The 23,080-nt window shown below is 42.5% G+C and overlaps 1 protein-coding gene across 5 annotated transcripts in view; it reads right to left on the bottom strand.

The window, feature by feature from the left end:
* ZMYND11 (zinc finger MYND-type containing 11) overlaps positions 1-23,080 on the bottom strand; it is a 375,736-nt gene that overhangs the window by 94,678 nt on the left and 257,978 nt on the right. For all 5 annotated transcript variants that reach the window (XM_053713832.1, XM_053713834.1, XM_053713835.1 and 2 more), the window contains one exon: positions 9,854-9,941. In XM_053713832.1, the coding sequence (XP_053569807.1) occupies positions 9,854-9,941 (88 nt within the window). The remainder of the gene's footprint in view (positions 1-9,853; positions 9,942-23,080) is intronic.

The following is a 23,080-nucleotide window of genomic DNA, read 5'->3' as shown; positions in this document are numbered from 1 at the left end:
AAAAGGAACAAAACTTTCCAAGAAAGTAATTTAATGTCCAATGAATGCATAGGTTCAAACGGAGGAGCTTGAAGAGCTCCCAGAACCAAATTCAAACTCCAAGGAGGAGAAATTGACTTAATGACAGGTTTTATACGAACCAAAGCTTGTACAAAACAATGAATATCAGGAAGAATAGCAATCTTTCTGTGAAAAAGAACAGAAAGAGCAGAGATTTGTCCTTTCAAAGAACTTGCGGACAAACCCTTATCTAAACCATCCTGAAGAAACTGTAAAATTCTCGGTATTCTAAAAGAATGCCAAGAAAAATGATGAGAAAGACACCAAGAAATATAAGTCTTCCAGACTCTATAATATATCTCTCGAGATACAGATTTACGAGCCTGTAACATAGTATTAATCACAGAGTCAGAGAAACCTCTTTGACCAAGAATCAAGCGTTCAATCTCCATACCTTTAAATTTAAGGATTTCAGATCCTGATGGAAAAAAGGACCTTGTGATAGAAGGTCTGGTCTTAACGGAAGAGTCCACGGTTGGCAAGAGGCCATCCGGACAAGATCCGCATACCAAAACCTGTGAGGCCATGCTGGAGCTACCAGCAGAACAAACGAGCATTCCTTCAGAATCTTGGAGATCACTCTTGGAAGAAGAACTAGAGGCGGAAAGATATAGGCAGGATGATACTTCCAAGGAAGTGATAATGCATCCACTGCCTCCGCCTGAGGATCCCGGATCTGGACAGATACCTGGGAAGTTTCTTGTTTAGATGGGACGCCATCAGATCTATTTCTGGAAGTTCCCACATTTGAACAATCTGAAGAAATACCTCTGGGTGAAGAGACCATTCGCCCGGATGCAACATTTGGCGACTTAGATAATCCGCTTCCCAATTGTCTACACCTGGGATATGAACCGCAGAGATTAGACAGGAGCTGGATTCCGCCCAAACCAAAATTCGAGATACTTCTTTCATAGCCAGAGGACTGTGAGTCCCTCCTTGATGATTGATGTATGCCACAGTTGTGACATTGTCTGTCTGAAAACAAATGAACGATTCTCTCTTCAGAAGAGGCCAAAACTGAAGAGCTCTGAAAATTGCACGGAGTTCCAAGATATTGATAGGTAATCTCACCTCCTGAGATTCCCAAACTCCCTGTGCCGTCAGAGATCCCCACACAGCTCCCCAACCCGTGAGACTTGCATCTGTTGAAATTACAGTCCAGGTCGGAAGCACAAAAGAAGCCCCCTGAATTAAACGATGGTGATCTGTCCACCATGTTAGAGAGTGCCGAACAATCGGTTTTAAAGATATTGTTTGAGATATCTTCGTGTAATCCTTGCACCATTGCTTCAGCATACAGAGCTGAAGAGGTCGCATGTGAAAACGAGCAAAGGGGATCGCGTCCGATGCAGCAGTCATAAGACCTAGAATTTCCATGCATAAGGCTACCGAAGGGAATGATTGTGACTGAAGGTTTCGACAAGCTGCAATCAATTTTAGACGTCTCTTGTCTGTTAAAGACAGAGTCATGGACACTGAATCCATCTGGAAACCCAGAAAGGTTACCCTTGTCTGAGGAATCAAAGAACTTTTTGGTAAATTGATCCTCCAACCATGATCTTGAAGAAACAACACAAGTCGATTCGTATGAGATTCTGCTAAATGTAAAGACTGAGCAAGTACCAAGATATCGTCCAAATAAGGAAATACCACAATACCCTGTTCTCTGATTACAGACAGAAGGGCACCGAGAACCTTTGTAAAAATTCTTGGAGCTGTAGCTAGGCCAAACGGCAGAGCCACAAACTGGTAATGCTTGTCCAGAAAAGAGAATCTCAGGAACTGAAAATGATCTGGATGAATCGGAATATGCAGATATGCATCCTGTAAATCTATTGTGGACATATAATTCCCTTGCAGAACAAAAGGCAAGATAGTCCTTATAGTTACCATTTTGAACGTTGGTATCCTTACATAACGATTCAATATTTTTAGATCCAGAACTGGTCTGAAGGAATTCTCCTTCTTTGGTACAATGAAGAGATTTGAATAAAACCCCATCCCCTGTTCCTGAACTGGAACTGGCATAATTACTCCAGTCAACTCTAGATCTGAAACACATTTCAGAAATGCTTGAGCTTTTACTGGATTTACTGGGACACGGGAAAGAAAAAATCTCTTTGCAGGAGGTCTTATCTTGAAACCAATTCTGTACCCTTCTGAAACAATGTTCTGAATCCAAAGATTGTGAACAGAATTGATCCAAATTTCCTTGAAAAAACGTAACCTGCCCCCTACCAGCTGAGCTGGAATGAGGGCCGCACCTTCATGTGGACTTAGAAGCAGGCTTTGCCTTTCTAGCTGGCTTGGATTTATTCCAGACTGGAGATGGTTTCCAAACTGAAACTGCTCCTGAGGATGAAGGATCAGGCTTTTGTTCTTTGTTGAAACGAAAGGAACGAAAACGATTATTAGCTCTACTTTTACCTTTAGATTTTTTATCCTGTGGTAAAAAAGTTCCTTTCCCACCAGTAACAGTTGAAATGATGGAATCCAACTGAGAACCAAATAATTTGTTACCCTGGAAAGAAATAGAAAGTAAAGTTGATTTAGAAGCCATATCAGCATTCCAAGTTTTAAGCCATAAAGCTCTTCTAGCTAAAATAGCTAGAGACATAAACCTGACATCAACTCTGATAATATCAAAAATGGCATCACAGATAAAATTATTAGCATGCTGAAGAAGAATAATAATGTCATGAGAATCACGATGTGTTACTTGTTGCGCTAAAGTTTCCAACCAAAAAGTTGAAGCTGCAGCAACATCAGCCAAAGATATAGCAGGTCTAAGAAGATTACCTGAACACAGATAAGCTTTTCTTAGAAAGGACTCAATTTTCCTATCTAGAGGATCCTTAAACGAAGTACCATCTGACGTAGGAATAGTAGTACGTTTAGCAAGGGTAGAAATAGCCCCATCAACTTTAGGGATTTTGTCCCAAAATTCTAATCTGTCAGACGGCACAGGATATAAATGCTTAAAACGTTTAGAAGGAGTAAATGAATTACCCAATTTATCCCATTCTTTGGAAATTACTGCAGAAATAGCATTAGGAACAGGAAAAACTTCTGGAATAACCACAGGAGCTTTAAATACCTTATCTAAACGTTTAGAATTAGTATCAAGAGGACTAGAATCCTCTATTTCTAAAGCAATTAGAACTTCTTTAAGTAAAGAACGAATAAATTCCATTTTAAATAAATATGAAGATTTATCAGCATCAACCTCAGAGACAGAATCCTCTGAACCAGAGGAGTCATCAGAATCAGAATGATGATGTTCATTTAAAAATTCATCTGTAGGGAGAGAAGTTTTAAAAGATTTTTTACGTTTACTAGAAGGAGAAATAACAGACATAGCCTTCTTTATGGATTCAGAAACAAAATCTCTTATATTATCAGGAACATTCTGCACCTTAGATGTTGAGGGAACTGCAACAGGCAATGGTACTTTACTAAAGGAAATATTATCTGCTTTAACAAGTTTGTCATGACAATCAATACAAACAACAGCTGGAGAAATAGCTACCAAAAGTTTACAGCAGATACACTTAGCTTTGGTAGATTCAGCACTTGACAGCGATTTTCCTGTAGTATCTTCTGGCTCAGATGCAACGTGAGACATCTTGCAATATGTAAGAGAAAAAACAACATATAAAGCAAAATTGATCAAATTCCTTAAATGACAGTTTCAGGAATGGGAAAGAATGCCAAAGAACAAGCTTCTAGCAACCAGAAGCAATAAAAAATGAGACTTAAATAATGTGGAGACAAAAGCGACGCCCATATACCCCAGGACACTCATCTACATATAGCAGATAGCCAAACCAGTACTGAAACGAGAATCAGCAGAGGTAATGGTATATATAAGAGTATATCGTCGATCTGAAAAGGGAGGTAAGAGATGAATCTCTACGACCGATAACAGAGAACCTATGAAATAGACCCCTTAGAAGGAGATCACTGCATTCAAATAGGCAATACTCTCCTCACATCCCTCTGACATTCACTGCACGCTGAGAGGAAAACCGGGCTCCAACTTGCTGCGGAGCGCATATCAACGTAGAATCTAGCACAAACTTACTTCACCACCTCCATCGGAGGCAAAGTTTGTAAAACTGAATTGTGGGTGTGGTGAGGGGTGTATTTATAGGCATTTTGAGGTTTGGGAAACTTTGCCCCTCCTGGTAGGAATGTATATCCCATACGTCACTAGCTCATGGACTCTTGCTAATTACATGAAAGAAAAGGAGACAACATAATCTGCAGAGATCCAAAATTATGGGAGCAGACATCCCGGAAGTAGAAAAAATCCAAAAGGCCCTAACTTCCTGGCACCGATGACCAGTAGGCCAGCCCCAGGAAAGGGGACAAAGGCCCAATCAGCCTCGACCCAAAGGAAGAGGTACCATCATCAAGGAAACAGAGACCAAGAGGACAACCCAAAGGAAGCCTCAAAGGAGGAGACAAGTAAACGCCACCATCCTCTGAACCTCCAACCCACTATGGGAAGGAGAAAAAAACTCTAGCACCTGAGCCAAAAGAACCCAGGAGCTTACAGAGTACGCCTTAGCTGGATCTGAACCTCGGAAACCCCGCCAGCTAAGCATGGATAGGACAATTAGGACTGAGCACAATCATTTCTGATGCCCCCAGAAGAATAAACAAGGACCAGCCTGATGTCTAGGAACGAAAGGCCCCCTATAACTTGTAACGGGAAACAAGAAAATGAAACTTAAAACAAGAGTGAGCCACTCGGCATCCCAACCGAACCAGCCAGGTACAACGGGCACCACGTGTCTGATATAGACCTCAAGGGACAGAAACTAGTACCCAACCAGGACCAGCCTGATACCTAGGGCACCCAAGAACTGTCCAAGGCCACAGAAAGTCGCAACCCTAGAAGGGATAGACAAATTAAACAGACAAACGGTAGACATACCAATGCCCTAACTTTTCATATAACTTCCGCAGAAGCGCCAATGCGACCAAAAAATTGCTAGTATCAAATTCCAGAGAAGAAAATGTTTCCAAAGGAAAAAATAACAGACATGAGCTTTCAAAATTAAATAAAATACATCCTAACCAGATCAAAATAAAAGAGGGTAACACCCGCAGGTTAACGCCCAAGAAGAACGGACACACTAACAGGACCAGCCGGTCAGAGATCCAATTCTTCCAAAGCGGAAGACCGAGGATCCACCAACCCATTAGGACTGGGATCCTCCAGCACTGCTAAAACATGCCTCAACAGGACACGAATGCGTGCCAGTCTATAACGAAAGGCAAGACTTACCTCCGCTGGGGCAACTGATGACCGTGGCCCCGAGGGTTGGACCCATGAAGCCCCAGAGCAAACCGCTTCCCCAAAGGACTGATCTGAACCAGACGATCCCACGCCTGACGAGCCCTGGTTAACAGAACACGGACAATATCTTCCTGGAAGATGTAAATGCGCCAACGCCATTGATATGGCCATGCGGAACCGTGCTGTAACATCTGGAAGAAAAAAGCAGCTTTCTGGAGAAGGATAAACGGCATTTGGGACACCTGCTTGCGTATCAAAAGAAGGTTCTAGGGCGCGCACCTGGCGGGATATAGAATCCTCAGGGGCGGATGGCTCAGCGGACTCTAAGTTCCCTGATTCCAGAGAATAGAGCACTCTAAAGCGGCATTCGGAACATAACTGATAGGCATGGATCACCCGGGCCATTTCATATTCTTTGCAAGAAGTAGAATCTGAATCAGAGACATAGGTCTCCAAAAAATCAGAATCCTTCATAACTTGGAGATTGTAAATATGGACAAAAAAATAAACTGCACCTTACACCCCCAATGGCTGGGGCATCACCACCTCCTATGACCCAGATTCTAGCGAAACAGATTCTCTCCCTCGCCACACGGTCAGGAATACGGAAACAGAGAACAGAAGCGTGACCGCGCCTGGTCACAAGGTGCACCGTGCAGTCCAAGAAAAAGCGTGCCAGTCCGCAAAGACCGCGCAGCCTGCAAAAAAGGCTGGTATGTTCCAAATATAGCCACAAGCCCAAGTATCACTACACATTAGCAGGCAGAATCACATAAAAAACATGATTAAAGCCCCCCCCCCCCCGTTCAATAACACCCCTCAGGAGATATTAAGCCTTGATTCCATAAGATAAAAGGAGTCCCACTGAGACCCTGTCGTCTTCATTACATTACATTTCCATATTGAAAGTAAAATGAAACGATCTTAACGGAATCTATGCCGTGGAACAGGAACACGCCCCTTCAAGTGTGACAGATAGTAGTGTCGCTTCTGACATGGACTTAACCCCTTAATGACCACCGTACTTTTCCATTTTCTGTCCGTTGGGACCAAGGCTATTTTTACATTTTTGCGGTGTTTGTGTTTAGCTGTAATTTTCCTCTTACTCATTTACTGTACCCACACATATTATATACCGTTTTTCTCGCCATTAATTGGACTTTCTCAAGATACCATTATTTTCATCATATCTTATAATTTACTATAAAAAAAATTATAAAATATGAGGAAAAAATGGAAAAAAACACAATTTTTCTTACTTTGACCCCCAAAATCTGTTGCACATCTACAACCACCAAATAACACCTATGCTAAATAGTTTCCAAATTTTGTCCTGAATTTAGAAATACCCAATATTTACATGTTCTTTGCTTTTTTTTTCCAAGTTATAGGGCCATAAATACAAATAGCACTTTGCTATTTCTAAACCACTTTTTTTCACATTTAGCGCTAGTTACATTGGAAAACTGATATCTGTCAGGAAGCCCTGAATATCCCTTGACATGTATATATTTGTTTTTAGAAGACATCCCAAAGTATTGATCTAGGCCCATTTTGGTATATTTCATGCGACCATTTCACCGCCAAATGCGATCAAATTAAAAAAATCATTCACTTTTTCACAATTTTTTTTCACAAACTTTAGGTTTCTCACTGAAGTTATTTACAAACAGCTTGTGCAATTATGGCATAAATGGTTGTAAATTTTTCTCTGGGATCCTCTTTGTTCAGAAATAGCAGACATATATGGCTTTGGCGTTGCTTTTTGGTAATTAGAAGGCTGCTGAATGCCACTGCGCACCACATGTGTATTATGCCCAGCAGTGAAGGGGTTAATCAGGGAGCATGTAGAGAGCTTTTTGGGGTAATTTTAGCTTTAGTGTAGTGTAGTAGACAACCCAAAGCATGGATCTAGACCCATTTTGGTATATTTCATGCTACCATTTCACCGCCAAATGCGATTAAATAAAAAAAAAAACGTTACATTTTTCCAAATTTTAGGTTTCTCACTGAAATCATTTACAAACAGTTTGCGCAATTATGGCACAAATGGTTGTAAATGCTTCTCTGGGATCCCCTTCGTTCAGAAATAGCAGACATATATGGCTTTGGCGTTGCTTTTTGGTAATTAGAAGGCTGCTAAATGCCGCTGTGCATCACACGTGTATTATGGCTAGCAGTGAAGGGGTTAATTAGGGAGCTTGTAGAGAGCTTGCAGGGTTAATTTTAGCTTTAGTGTAGAGATCAGTCTCCCACCTGACACATCACACCCCCTGATGCCTCCAAAACAGATCCCTTCCCTCCCCCACCCCACTATTGTCCCCACCATCTTAAGTACTGGCAGAAAGTCTGCCAGTACTAAAATAAAAGGAATCTTTGCATTTCAATTGTTTTTGTTTAGCATATTTACATATGCTGCTGTGTAGGGTCCCACCTTAGACCTCAACCTCCCTGATCCCACCCCTCAAACAGCTCTCTAACACCCTCCTCTACCTTCTTGGGAGCCATATTTGTTACTGGCAGCTGTCTGCCAGTACCCAGTTTACCATATATTAGATTTTTTAATTTTTTTTCTGTAGTGTAGCTTCCCCCCACCAAGACCACCCCCCACCTCCTCCCAGATCACTTTTTTTTATTTCAATGGCCATTCCCTCCCCCCTTTCTCCCACTTACGATACTTTAGTTTTCTGAAGTGTAGCAGTTCCCACCCACTCCCTCCCCGTGCACGCACCCGCCCTCTGTCCCGTGTCTATACACGCCCCCGATGACCCCCGCCCCCCTCTCTGCCTTGGAACCCATCGATGGCCGCCCACCGGCCTCCCACTTCAGCTCCCACCCCCCAACGAATGTGGCCATCGATGTCCGGTGCAGAGAGGGCCATAGAGTGGCTCTCTCTGCACCTGAGGGGTAAAAATGGTTATTGCAGGATGCCTCGATATCGAGGCATCCTGCAATAACCGGAAAGCAGCTGGAAGCGATCAGGATCGCTTCCAGCTGCTTTCCAGACCGACGACGTACGCCACACGTCCTTGGTTGTTAAGAGTATTTTTTTTCAGGACGTATGGGGTACGTCGTCGGTCGTTAAGGGGTTAAAGGGACAAAGAACCCAAATTTTTTCTTTTGTGATTCAGATAGAGCATGCAATTTTAGGCAACTTTCTAATTTACTCCTATTATCAAATTTTCTTTATTCTCTTGGTATCTTTATTTGAAATGCAAGAATGTAAGTTTAGATGCCGGCCCATTTTTGGTGAACAACCTAGGTTGTCCTTGCCGATTGGTGGATAAATTAATCCACCAATCAAAAAATGCTGTCCAGAATTCTGAACCAAGAAAAAAGCTTAGATGCCTTCTTTTTCAAATAAAGATAGCAAGAGAATGAAGAAAGATTGATAATAGGAGTAAATTAGAAAGTTGCTTAAAATTGCATGCTCTATATGAAAGAAAGAAAAAAATTGGGTTCAGTGTCCCTTTAAGAGAAGCAGGCAGCGAAACTCGTCAACGCTAATTGCTTATGGAGCTGTTAATATGAGTCGGGATGGGTTCGCAGAAAGACTCTCCCTGCATATCCGGACTCTAACTTTCATCCATGCTCTCACTGAGAGGTTGACAGGACTACTTAAAACTCCAGTCCCATTCCGAAGAGTACTACCCTCCATAAGAGACTAAACCAAAATCATCTGACACTTCTCTGCCAATCTCCTGTGACAAGAGGCAAAGAATGACTGGGGGATAAGGGAAGTGAGGGAGGTATTTGGGGTGTCTTTGCCTCTTCCTGGTGGCCAGGTTCTGAATTTCCAAAAGTAATGAATGCAGCTGTGCACTCTCCCCGTTTATATAGAAAAATAGGGTTATTTGGCCTCAGCACAATGTGTTAAAAAGAGAAGTCATATAACTTTGTTACAAAAAAAACATCTCTTTAAAGGGACAGTAAACCTTAAAAATAATGTTATATAATTCTGCACATAGTGCAGAATTATATAACATTATTTAAGTGCTATAGTTCTAAAAGCCTTTTTTACCTTTTAATATGTAAAAAATATGGCGCTTTTACAGACCCGCTCTCTGCTCTCTGCTGAGCGGGTCTGTTATATTTAGTCAGCGCATCGGGCCAGCTGTTTAGTCACAGCCCGGCCCGACCGCGTCATAAGACTAAGTGCAGCTCGCTCCTGTGATGTTGCTATGTGCCCGATGCGCTGACTAAATATAACAGACCCGCTCAGCAGAGAGCAGAGAGCGGGTCTGTAAAAGCGCCATATTTTTTACATATTAAAAGGTAAAAAAGGCTTTTAGAACTATAGCACTTAAATCATTTTATATAATTCTGCACTATGTGCAGAATTATATAACATTATTTTTAAGGTTTACTGTCCCTTTAAATTTAACCCCAAGATAAGTACTGTATATATGCAGAAGGTTGAAGTGAATACACCCTTAATGTGCGCAATAAAATAATGATAAATACATATTTATACTACATCACCTCCATAAAAAAGGATTGTGTTGTGTAGAAGCAGCTGGGCATCTGCCTTGAACTCATCATAACTCTTGTACTTTCCTTCACTTACTTTCTGCACAAAATAGAAACAGGATGCATTAAAAAATTGTAAAAGGGAAAGCGGCAGACATTTTAAAAGAATATTAGACTTTAATATTATAAGCAATCTATCGGCTAGATTACGAGTTTTGCGGTAAGAGCTGCTCGGTACTAACTTGCAAGTTATTGTCACCGCTCACTTACCTACAGCGCTGGTATTACAGGTTTATAAAAACCCGGCGTTAGCAGGCAAGAAGTGAGCGTAGAGCAAAATTGAGCTCCATACCGCACTCCAATACCAGCGCTGTGGTAAGCTGGTTTTACGTGCTCGTGCACGATTTCCCCATAGACATCGATGGGGAGAGCTGGCTAAAAAAAAGCCTAACACCTGCAATAAAGGAGCGTAAAGCTCCGTAACGCAGCCCCATTGATTCCTATGGGGAAACAAAATTTATGTTTACACCTAACACCCTAACATGAATCCCGAGTCTAAACACCCCATATCTTACACTTATTAACCCCTAATCTGCCACCCCGCCCCTGACATCGCAGGCAACTACATTATACTTATTAACCCCTAATCTGCTGCCCCCAACATCGCTGACACCTACATAAAGTTATTAACCCCTAATCTTCCGCCCCCAATGTCGCCGCATCCTACCTACACTTATTAACCCCTAATCTGCCGCCCCCAACGTCGCCGCCACTATACTAAATGTATTAACCTCTAAATCTAACCCTAAATCTAACCCTAACCCTCACTAACTTTAATGTAATTAAAATAAATCTAAATAAAACCTACTATTAATAACTAAATAATTCCTATTTAAAACTAAATACTTACCTATAAAATAAACCCTAAGCTAGCTACAATATAACTAATTTTATTTTTATTTCACAGGCAAGTTTGTATTTATTTTAACTAGGTAGAGTAGTTACTAAATAGTTATTAACTATTTACTAACTACCTAGCTAAAAGAAATACAAATTTACCTGTAAAATAAAACCTAACCTGTCTTACACTAACACCTAACCTTACACTACAAATAAATCAATTACATTTATTAAATACAATTACCTAAATTACCAAAAAAAATACTAAATTACACAAAATAAAAAAAGAAATTATGAGATATTTAAACTAATTACACCTAATCTAATAGCCCTATCAAAATAAAAAGCCCCCCCAAAATAAAAAAAAACCCTAGCCTAAACTAAACAACCAATAGCCCTTAAAAGGGCCTTTTGTGGGGCATTGCCCCAAAGAAATCAGCTCTTTTACCTGTAAAAAAAAAAAATACAAACAACCCCTCAACAGTAAAACGCACCACCCACACAACCAACTCCCTAAATAAAATCCTAACTAAAAAACCTAAGCTCCCCATTGCCCTGAAAAGGGGATTTGGATGGGCATTGCCCTTAAAAGGGCATTTAGCTCTTTTTCCGCCCAAACGCCCTAATCTAAAAATAAAACCCACACAATAAACCCTTAAAAAAGCCTAACACTAACCCCCAAAGATCCACTTACAGTTTTTGAAGACCCGACATCCATCCTCAATGAAGCCAGCAGAAGTCCTCAACGAAGCGGCAGAAGTCTTCATCCAACCGGGCAGAAGTCTTCATCCAACCAGGCAGAAGTCTTCATCCAGACGGCATCTTCTAATTTCATCCATCCGGCGCGGAGCGGGTCTATCTTCAAGACATCCGGCGCGGAGCATCCTCTTCAATCGACGTCTTCTTGAACAATTAATTCTCCTTCAAATGACGTCATCCAAGATGGCGTCCCTTGAATTCCGATTGGCTGATAGAATTCTATCAGCCAATCGAAATTAAAGGTAAAAAAAATCCTATTGGCTGATCCAATCAGCCAATAGGATTGAGCTCGCATTCTATTGGCTGTTCCACCTTTAATTCTGATTGGCTGATAGAATTCTATCAGCCAATCGGAATTCAAGAGACGCTATCTTGGATGACGTCATTTAAAGGAGAATTCATTGTTCAAGAAGACGTTGATTGAAGAAGATGCTCCACGCCGGATGTCTTGAAAATGGACCCGCTCCGCGCCGGATGGGTAAAGATAGAAGATGCGGGCAGAAGTCTTCATCCAGACGGCATCTTCTATCTTCATCCATCCGGCGCGGAGCGGGTCTATCTTCAAGACATCCGGTGCGGAGCATCCTCTTCAATCGACGTCTTCTTGAACAATTAATTCTCCTTTAAATGACGTCATCCAAGATGGCGTCCCTTGAATTCCGATTGGCTGATAGAATTCTATCAGCCAATCGAAATTAAAGGTAAAAAAAATCCTATTGGCTGATCCAATCAGCCAATAGGATTGAGCTTGCATTCTATTGGCTGTTCCACCTTTAATTCTGATTGGCTGATAGAATTCTATCAGCCAATCGGAATTCAAGGGACGCTATCTTGGATGACGTCATTTAAAGGAGAATTCATTGTTCAAGAAGAGGTTGATTGAAGAAGATGCTCCACGCCGGATGTCTTGAAAATGGACCCGCTCCGCGCCGGATGGGTAAAGATAGAAGATGCCGTCTGGATGAAGACTTCTGCCCGGTTGGATGAAGACTTCTGCCGCTTCGTTGAGGACTTCTGCCTGTTTCGTTGAGGATGAATGTAGCGTCTCCAAAAACTGTAAGTGGATCTTCGGGGGTTAGTGTTAGGCTTTTTTAAGGGTTTATTGGGTGGGTTTTATTTTTAGATTAGGGTTTGGGCGGAAAAGAGATAAATGCCCTTTTAAGGGCAATGCTCATCCAAATGCCCTTTCAGGGCAATGGGGAGCTTAGGTTTTTTAGTTAGGATTTAATTTGGGGGGTTGGTTGTGTGGGTGGTGGGTTTTACTGTTGGGGGTTGTTTGTATTTTTTTTTTACAGGTAAAAGAGCTGATTTATTTGGGGCAATGCTCCGCAAAAGGCCCTTTTAAGGGCTATTGGTTGTTTAGTTTAGGCTAGGCTTTTTTTTACTTTGGAGGGGCTTTTTTAATTTTGATAGTTTTGATTTAGATTAGGTGTAATTAGTTTAAATATCTGATAATTTCTTTTTTATTTTGTGTAATTTAGTGTTTTTTTGTTGTAATTTAGTTAATTGTATTTAATTTATGTAATTTATATAATTGTAGTGTAAGGTTAGGTGTTAGTGTAATACAGGTTAGGTTTTATTTTACATGTTAATTTGTATTTATTTTAGCTAGGTAGTTAGTAAATAGTTAATAACCATTTAGTAACTATTGTACCTAGTTAAAATAAATACAAACTTGCCTGTGAAATAAAAATAAAACCTAAGCTAGATATAATGTAACTATTAGTTATATTGTAGCTAGCTTAGGGTTTATTTTACAGGTAAGAATTTAGATTTAAATAGGAATTATTTAGTTATTAATAGTAGGTTTTATTTAGATTTATTTAAATTACATTAAAGTTAGTGGGTGTTACGGTTAGACTTAGGGTTAGGTTTAGTGGTTAATAAATTTAGCATAGTGGCTGCGATGTTGGGGGCATCAGATTAGGGGTTAATAAATGTAGGTAGGCAGCGATGTTAGGGGCGGCAGATTAGGGGTTAATAATATTTAACTAGTGTTTGCGATGCGGGAGTATGGCGGTTTAGGGGTTAATATGTTTATTATAGTGGCGGTGATGTCCAGAGCGGCAGATTAGGGGTTAATAATTTTATTTTAGTGTTTGCAATGCGGGAGGGCCTCAGTTTAGGGGTTAATAGGTAGTTTATGGGTATTAGTGTACTTTTTAACACTTTAGTTATGAGTTTTATGCTACAGCTTTGTAGCGTAACACTCATAACTACTGACTTTCAGTTTACGTTATGGATCTTGAAGTTTTAGGGTGTACCGCTCACTTCCGGCGCAAATGAAGTCCCATTGAAAAAGGACTTTTTGAAAGCTGCGGTAGTTACATTGCGTTACGGCCAAAAAAGTGTGCGGTGCCCCTAAACCTGCAAGACTCGTAATACCAGAGGTAGTGAAAAAGAGCCTTAACGCTGCTTTTTCACTCATACCGCAAAACCCGTAATCTAGCCGTATATCAATTGTCGATAAACAATTGAGTCTAAAATTGTACAAATATTTTAGCATTATCTTTTTTTTATGCTTACCAGATAATTTAATTTCCTTTTGTATAAGGAGAGTCCACGGCATCATTCCTTACTATTGGGAAATACTGAACCTGGCCACCAGGAGGAGGCAAAGACACCCCAGCCAAAGGCTTAAATACCTCTCCCACTGCCCCCATCCCCAGTCATTCTGCCAAGGGAACAAGGAACAGTGGGAGAAATATCAGGGTATAAATGGTGTCAGAAGAAAAATATAATTTAGAGGGCCGCCCATAGGAAAACACGTGTGGGGGCCGTGGACTGGTATCTGGTAAGCATAATTTATGTTTTCCTTATTATAAGGAGAGTCCACGGCATCATTCCTTAGTGTTGGGAAACATATACCCAAGCTCTAGAGGACACTGAATGATAATGGGAGGGACAAAAAGAGATGCAGACCCTAATCTGAGGGCACCACAGCCTGCAAAACCTTTCTCCCGAAAGCTGCTTCAGCCGAAGCGAAAACATCAAACTTGTAAAATTTAGATAAAGTGTGTAAGGAGGACCAGGTAGCCGCCTTACAAATCTGATTCATAGACGCCTCGTTCTTAAAGGCCCAAGAGGAAGCCAATGCTCTAGTAGAATGAGCCGTAATCCTCTGAGGAGGTTTATGTCCCACTGTCTCATAAGCAAAGCGGATAACACTCCTTAACCAAAAAGATAAGGAAGTCAAAGAGACCTTCTGTCCCTTATGCTTCCCGGTATAGACAACAAACAAGGACTAAGTTAGTCTAAAATCCTTAGTAGCCTGAAGGTAGAACTTCAAGGCGCGAACCATGTCCAAATTATAAAGCAAACGTTCCTTCACAGACAAAGGATTTGGACACAAGGAAGGAACCACAATCTCTTGATTGATGTTGCGGTCTGACACAACCTTAGGAAGAAAACCTAACTTAGTACGTAGGACAGCCTTATCAGAATGGAAACACCAGAGAAGGAGTCACATTGCAAGGCGGCAATCTCAGATACTCTGCGCGCAGAAGCAATAGCCAGTAGAAAAAGAACCTTCCAGGACAACAATTTAATGTCAATCACATGCATAGGCTCAAACGGAGCCCGTTGCAACACCTTAAGAACAAGATTTAGACTCCAAGGAGGAGCCTTAGATCTAAACACAGGTCTGATCCTAATCAGAGCCTTAACAAAGGACTGTACATTGGGAAGCTCGGAGAGCCTCTTGTGCAGTAAAACAGATAGGGCCAAAATCTGTCCTCTCAGGGAACTGGCAGAAAGGCCCTTCTCCAGTCCATCCTGGAGAAACGATAGGATCCTGGCAACCTTAACTTTATGCCAGGAAAATCCATCTTGATCCAGCAGATCCCTGTGACAAGGTAACTTCCATGGAGGAGAAGATGACATCCTCACCAGATCCGCAAACCACATCCTTCGCGGCCACGATGGAGCAATCAGTATCACTAATGCCTGCTCCTGCTTGATGCGGGCCACTACACGAGGAAGAAGTGGTAACGGCGGGAAAAGGTAAATTAGACTAAAACCTCCAAGGCACTGCTAATGCATCTATTAGCTCTGTCTGAGGATCCCTGGACCTCGACCCATATCTGGGTAGCTGGGTATTGAGACGAGACGCCATAAGATCTATCTCCAGCGTCCCCCACTTGTTGCATATCTCCGTAAACACATTGGGATGGAGAGATCATTCCCCCATATGAAAGGATTGTCTGCTGAGAAAATCCGCTTCCCAGTTGTCTGCCCACTCTAGAATTCGAGATACCTCCATCATTGCTAGGGAGCTTCTCGCTCCCCCCTGATGGTTGATGTAAGCCATCAAGGTTATATTGTCTGATTGGAATCTGGTAAACCGGGACAAACCCAGAAGGGGCCAAACCTTCAGAGCATTGAAGATTGCTCAAAGTTCCAGAATATTGATCGGGAGGGAGCGTTCCTCCTGAGACCACCGGCCCTGTGCCTTCTTGGCACCCCAAATAGCTCCCCATCCTGATAGACTTGCGTCCATAGTCACAATCTCCCAGGATGGTCTTAAGAAGGATGTCCCTCGGGACAGCTGATCTGGACAGAGCCACCAAGAGATCTGAATAATTGCCGTTCCACTGCCTCAGCATGCACAGTTGCTGCGGTCTGAGACAGAACCTGGCAAAGGGAATGATGGCCATGCTGGACACCATGAGACAAATTACCTCCATATACTGAGCCACAGAGAGCCTTAAGGAGGTCCAGAGGGCAAGACATGCCGAAGCAAGCTTGCAATGTCTCTGGTCTGTTAGAAATATCCTCATGGATATAGAGTCTATTATAGTACCCAGGAATTCTACCCTTGTGCTTGGAATAAAAGAACTCTTTTCTAGGTTTATTTTCCATTCATGAGATCGAAGAAGAGAGAGAAGAGATTCCGGATGGTCCTCCGCCAGACGAAAAGATGGTGCTTGTACCAGAATATCGCCCAACTCAAGCAGCAGCTAGACCAAACGGAAGTGCAATGAACTGGAAGTGCTGGTCCAGGAACGCAAACCTTAGGAACTGGAAGTGATCCTTGTGGATTGGAATGTGAAGGTAAGCATCCTTCAGATCTATAGTGGTCATGAACTGTCCTTCCTGAACTAAGGGAAGGATGGATCCTATCGTCTCTATCTTGAACGAGGGGACATTTAGAAATTTGTTTAAGCACTTTAGGCCCAGAATCGGGCAAAAAGTTCCCTCCTTCTTTGGGACCACGAAAAGGTTTGAATAGTATCCCAAACCTCTTTCTGCAATAGGTCCCTGGGACAATGACCCCTAAAGAGGACAGATCCCGCACACACCCCAGAAAAGCTTCCCTCTTTTCTGGTCTGGAAGACAGGCTTGAGAGGAGAAATCTGCCCTTGGGTGGATGAAACTTGGAACCTATCTTGTATCCCTGAGCTATGACCTCCATGGCCCATGGATCCTGCACGTCCCTGAACCAAGCATCTGAAAAGAGCGACAGTCTGCCCCCTACACAATTCAGCGCCGGATTGGGGGCCGCCCCTTGATGATGATTTTGTGTAGGCTGGCTTCTTGCTCTGCTTGGATTTATTCCAGCACTGAGCCGGCTTCCAAGTACTCTTGGTTTGCTCGGGCTTAGCGGAGGGCTGCTGTCGTTGGGATTTATCAGAACGAAAATTAGAACTTTGTCTCTTAGACTTATTTTTATCCTGCGGTAGGAAGGTACCCTTGCCCCCTGTAACCGTGTAGATAATGGAGTCCAGGCCTGGACCAAATAAAATCTTTCCCTTAAAAGGGAGGGAGCGAAGTCTAGACTTAGAAGTCATGTCCGCAGACTAGGACTTCAGCCAAAGCGCCCCACAATTCCAATTCCGGCACTGGGAATAATTTCTTAAAGGAAGACGAAGGAGAAAAGGAAGATCTAATTCTGTCCCATTCATTTTTAATAATGTTCGCCATCTTTACAGGTACAGGAAAAGTTAACGGCACTACCCTGTCCTTGTACACTCTGTCTAATTTAGGAATCAAAAAAAGGTTCATCAGGCAGCTTGGCCTCTGGAACCTCTAATGTAGACAGGACCTCTTTTTAGAAGAAAACGTAAGTGTTCAATCTTAAATCTAAAGGGTGGTTCCTCCACAGCAGGAGGCTTAGAGGCAGCAGACTCCATCACAAAAAGCTTACCCTTTGCAGCCTTAGAGTGTGACTCATCTTCGGATAACTCAGTCAGAACAGATAAATCAAAATAAATTACATGATGACCCCTGGGCCGGAGAGCTATACTTAACCTTTCGCTTGCGTTTAGCGGGCGAGGTAAAGCACTGAGGCCCTCAGACACCGCCCGTTCTTAACTGTGCAGTAAAATCTGATGGTAAAAGGCTCCCTCCAGATGGAGGATCAGGCGTGCTACGGGAAGCTGTGTGTGTAGAAGGAGATGACTGATGGGTATGCACCTCATGGGATGGTGAGTCCTCAGAAGTGGACGGTTCAGTGGTACTAAAGGGGTTAACCTTCTTAGACCCAATAACGTTGTCAAGGCATGTGGAATATAGTTGAGAGGACAGGCATACCAAGGCCTCCTCACAATATAAACAGGTATTACTATTTGGAATAGAGGGAGTACCCTCTAATATCTCAGAATCCTCCATAGCTTAAGCTAATAACAGTAGGACACAGAAAATAAAACAATCTTTTTTATTCCTCAAAAAACGGCACTTTTATACTCCCAATGGCTGGGAAACTCACCACCTCCTAGACCTAGACAATACAGAGCAAATGCGTCTTCTTCGACAGCCAGCTCGGTCAGGAAAGAGGAAATGAAAGCGAGACCACTCTCGGTCACATGGTGCGCAAGGCAGGTCCGCACCTGCTATGAGAAAAAGCGTGCCAGGCTACAAGCTGCGCAGCATTCAAAGTGAAAGTAAAAACCTGTGCATTCCAGCCACATAAACAGTCTATGAGCCCAAGAAATCTCACACATAATGCAGCATAAAATCAAAGCATCACATTTGATTAATCCCCACTGTTCAAGAATCTCAGGAGGTATTAACCCATGATTCTATTATGATAAAAGGAGCCACACTGTGACCCTGTCTTCTAGCATTTTCAACATATGTAAATATTTAAACAATCTTACCACAATCCATGCTGTGGAACAGAAACACAGCCTCTTAAGTGTGACAGTCTTGTAGCATCGCTCCTGACATGGACTTGAGTGAGAAAAAAAGCAGACAGTGAAACTCGTCAACACTGATTGCTTAGGAGCTGTTAGCAGGCAGTCTGGATGGGTTCACAGAAACACTCTCCCTGCATCTCCAGACTCTAACTCTCGTCAATGCTCTCACTCACCTAGATTACGAGTTTTTAGCGCTATAGGGAAAGTAAAGAGTGCAACAATGCCGATGCAATTACAAGTTTTGAAAAACACTGCTTGTGCGGGCGATATGGAGATTTTAAGCTCCATACCGCACCCAAAACAAGCGCTGTGTTTGAGGTGCTTGTGCACGCTTTCCCCATAGACATCAATGGTGAGAGCTGGCAAAAAAAAAAAGCCTAACACCTGCGATCGCGGAAACAAAAGCTCCGTAACGCAGCCCCATTGATGTCTATGGGCAAAAAGAAAAGACAGATTAAACCTAACACCCTAACATAAACCCTACGTCTAAACACCCCTAATCTGCTGACCCGACATCGCTGACACCTGCCTTCAGTTATTAACCCCTAATCTGCCGCTCCCGATATCACAGCCACCTAAATAAAGCTATTAACCCCTAAACCTCTGGCCTCCCACATCACTACCACTAAATAAACCTTTTAACCCCTAAACCGCCAGCCCCCCACATCGCAACAACCTAAATTAAACTATTAAACCCTAACCCTAACGTAACCCTAACACCCCCTAACTTTAACATAATTAAAATAGATATAAATTAAACACAATTATTAACTAAATAAACCTATTAACCCCTAAACTGCCAGCCCCCCACAGCGCAACAACCCAAATTAAACTATATTAACCCCTAAACCTAACCTTAACGTAACCCTAACCCTAAACACCCCCTAACTTTATAATAATGAAATTAGATCTTAATTAAAGTGATGGTAAACAATATGTAATCTCGAATATCTATTTAATATAAGAGTATTATATACATTCCAACCACCAAAATAATATTAATTTTATTCGCAAGTGTCACGAATACCTCAGGAGTTAGCTGAGAGAGGGGTTAATTCTGTGTAGTGGTGAACTAAGAACCGTTGTTTGTTTTTTAGAAATAGCTGTGCACTTGGTTTGTTTGTGTTTTCTTTGAAGTGCCTGAACCCATCATAAATAGTTCTAAAAAAACCCCTTCCTCCAAATGTTATTGTGTATGCATTGAGTCAATCTGTCAGCTCCAGAGATACCACAGTGCTTCTCCCCCACATCCTGATGAGGCCAATAAAAGGACATTGGTCTAATGCCTATATGTGTTTAAAGACAGGGGGGTTTCTTAGCCTGCCCAGGAGGGTGTGGTCAGGAACTTGATCTAGGGGAAAAAAGGTATAAGGGTCTTGGGTGTTAACACTGAAATTGTTCATTCTACATGGGAGGCTGCTTGCTACAGCGTGAGTGACAACTTTTCTTCTTGCCCATCTCCCTGGGGGCAGACTCATAAGCTAGTGAAGTATTAGGTCTGTTATTTTTCTCCTTTTTATTTTAAAACACTGTTTGCGTGTGTAATTTTAGTTGTAACAACTTTTTATTAATAATGCATTGTGCATAATATTTTTGGCATAATAAATAATTCCTTTATTAAGTTTGGCCTTTGTCTAATAATTGAACCACGTTACTGAAAGAGACTGGAATATTAGAACTGTATAATTTAGGTTATTTTCTACTAAATTGTATTTCTAGAGTTAATGTGTAAAGTCTGGGTTTTTCCTTAGGATTTTCCCTTTAATAAATTTTAAGTGGTGACAGTATTAGAGCTATAGGATTGATAGTTTATTGTGGGTGGCATTAAAAGGTAGTGTTGGGCATTTCTCTTACGTCTAGTACAGATTAAGGGAGTGTGGTTAACTCTTGCACCCACTAAACTGAATCACAAGCTTGCCTGGTGTGGCTAGATTGTGACCTATTGGTGGCAGAGAGGGGGGCTGAAAACCCTTTCTGTGCCAAATAAGTGACTGGCGCAAGGTTGGATAACCTTGGTTCGTCACAAATTGGTGGGCAGCAGTGTAGATAATTTTTTTTATTATTAGATTTTAGTGCTTGTGGATTTGCTAGTGTGAAAATCCTGGTACTAAAAGAAATTGTTTCTCACAATTTCCAAAGGCTAAAACTCAGTGCATTATATAGTCACACATTGCAAACAGTCCCCTTCCCTATTCTCTGTTTTTCTTTTCTATTTTATTTTTGCTATGGAGGCATACCAGCAGCAATCTAGAGAGGCACTTATACTCCTATGCCAGGAGCGGGATATTCCAATACGTTCAAAGAACAAAGATTTACTAATACAAGCTCTTGTTGAATATGATAACAGCCAAATCACACCAGTTGAAGTCCCAGGAGAGATGACTGCAGCTGTGGGCGGTGATTCATCAGGATCTGGGGATCCATTGGACTGTTATTTGCAAACTGTTCTTAAACATATGGGCTCAGTGGATGCAAGTTTGCGCATGGAACTGATTACAAAGTTTTATGAAAGACAGGCTGCTGAACGACAGGCTGCTGTGGCTGAGAGACAGGCGTCTCTGGCAGCTGAGAGAGAGGCTCTGGCAGCTGAAAGACAGGCTGCTGAACGACAGGCGGAGAGAGAGTATCAGCAACAGCTTGCACTGTTGGAGAGAGGGAAGGTCTCACCTGTTGTTAGTGATCCTAGAGACCCCCCTGCTCCCAGAGTGCGTGCAGAGAATTTTCCCACCCTGGAGAAAGATGGAGATGTGGATGTATTCCTGCGTAGCTTTGAGAAAGTTTGCAGACAGTTCCAGTTGCCAAGGGAGCAGTGGGCCAAGTACCTTACCCCTGGTCTGAAAAGTCCTGCACTGGAGGCGTTTGCTGAACTACCCCCAGAGTTTGATCAGGACTATGATTCCATTAAAGCTGCACTACAGAGAAGATACAATCTTACTCCTGAGGTGTACAGGAAAAAATTCCGTTCTCTGCAGAAAGGTTTGTCAGAGAGCTATATTACAGCTGTTGGGAACTTGAGGACAGCCTTTAAACAGTGGGTCAGAGGATTAAAAGTTGCCACTATGGAGGAGCTGGAAGATTTGATTGTGAAGGAGCAGTTTATGCAGCTGTGCCCAGCCGGAGTTCAAGAATGGGTTTTAGATCGGAAGCCCATAACAGCATTGGAAGCTGGTGAGCTGGCTGATTTTTACACAGCTAACAGGTCTCCAGAGAAAGGGAGGAAATCCTTTTCTATGGGGGGGATCCACCTGTAAAGGAGCTGCTGCACGACCACCCTTCACAAAACCTGCTGTGCCTTTATCCAGTGTGTCTGCTCCCTCTGGGAAAGGAGGGGCGAGTGCTGCATCTGGGCAGGGGGATACCCGCAGATGTTTTGTTTGCAACAAAGTGGGCCACATCAGCTCCACTTGCCCAGAGAGGATTAACTTGGGGCAATCAGCTGGAGGGAGTAATCCCTCAGAAGTACCAGCATCTGTTTTGTTTGTTACCTGTCCAGAGGAAAACAACCATGAGAACTTGCAACCTGTGACTGTTGGAGATAAGGTAACCTTAGGGCTAAGGGACACAGGTGTAGAAGTGACTATGGTGCATCCAAAGCTAGTGAACTCTGAGAACATTATCCCTGGAAAGACTCTAGCAGTTAAAGGGATTGGGGGAATGAAACTTGCAGTGCCTATGGCACGTGTATATCTTGATTGGGGAGTGGGGAGAGGTTTAAGAAATGTGGGGGTATCTGAAAATATTCCTAATGATGTTTTACTGGGTACTGATTTGGGTAGATTGTTATCTCTTTATGTGCCTGACAATGCTACATGTGACCTAGTGACATTAGTTGCAGACCCTTATGTGGAAAGGGCTGTGTGTAAAAATGCTCAGAGACATTATGACCAGGAGGGAGGACAGAGTGCATGTGTGCGCAGGGCTGTGCCTGAACTGGGGGTGTCTGTGCTGAGAGGTGAATCTGTAAGAGAAGAGACTGACTGGGGAGAACGACAGACAGACGGTGTGTGTCTTCCTGTACTTAAACCAGCAGTATCGGCAGAATTACCGTTAGCTGTACAGGGTGAGACTGATGGGGGAGAAAGGCAGATAGACTGTGTGGGACTGTCTGTGCCGGAACCAATTTTAGCTGTACGGGAAGAACTTGTCTGTGAGAGAAGGCAGATGAGGGGTGCGTGTCTGTCTGTGATTGAATCAGTGGATTCTATAGAAGGAGGTGAGATTGACGGGGGAGAGAATGACTGGGTGACTGGGCCGCTGGATGATGTGTGCCAGTCTCTGCCAGGGACAATTCCGTACCCTGTGAAAAGACAAAATAGTTGGGATAAATGGCAGAAGGAAGATGTGTCAAAAGGATCCCAGATTCTGTGTGATTATGCAAAGTGGCAGACTGACTGTGAGAGAGAGCAGGGGGACAAACTAGCCCACTCTATGACAGAAGCAGCAA

The sequence above is a fragment of the Bombina bombina genome, chromosome 5, assembly GCF_027579735.1.
Source record: "Bombina bombina isolate aBomBom1 chromosome 5, aBomBom1.pri, whole genome shotgun sequence".
NCBI lineage: Eukaryota > Metazoa > Chordata > Amphibia > Anura > Bombinatoridae > Bombina > Bombina bombina.
This window is presented reverse-complemented; position numbering and strand designations above follow the sequence as displayed.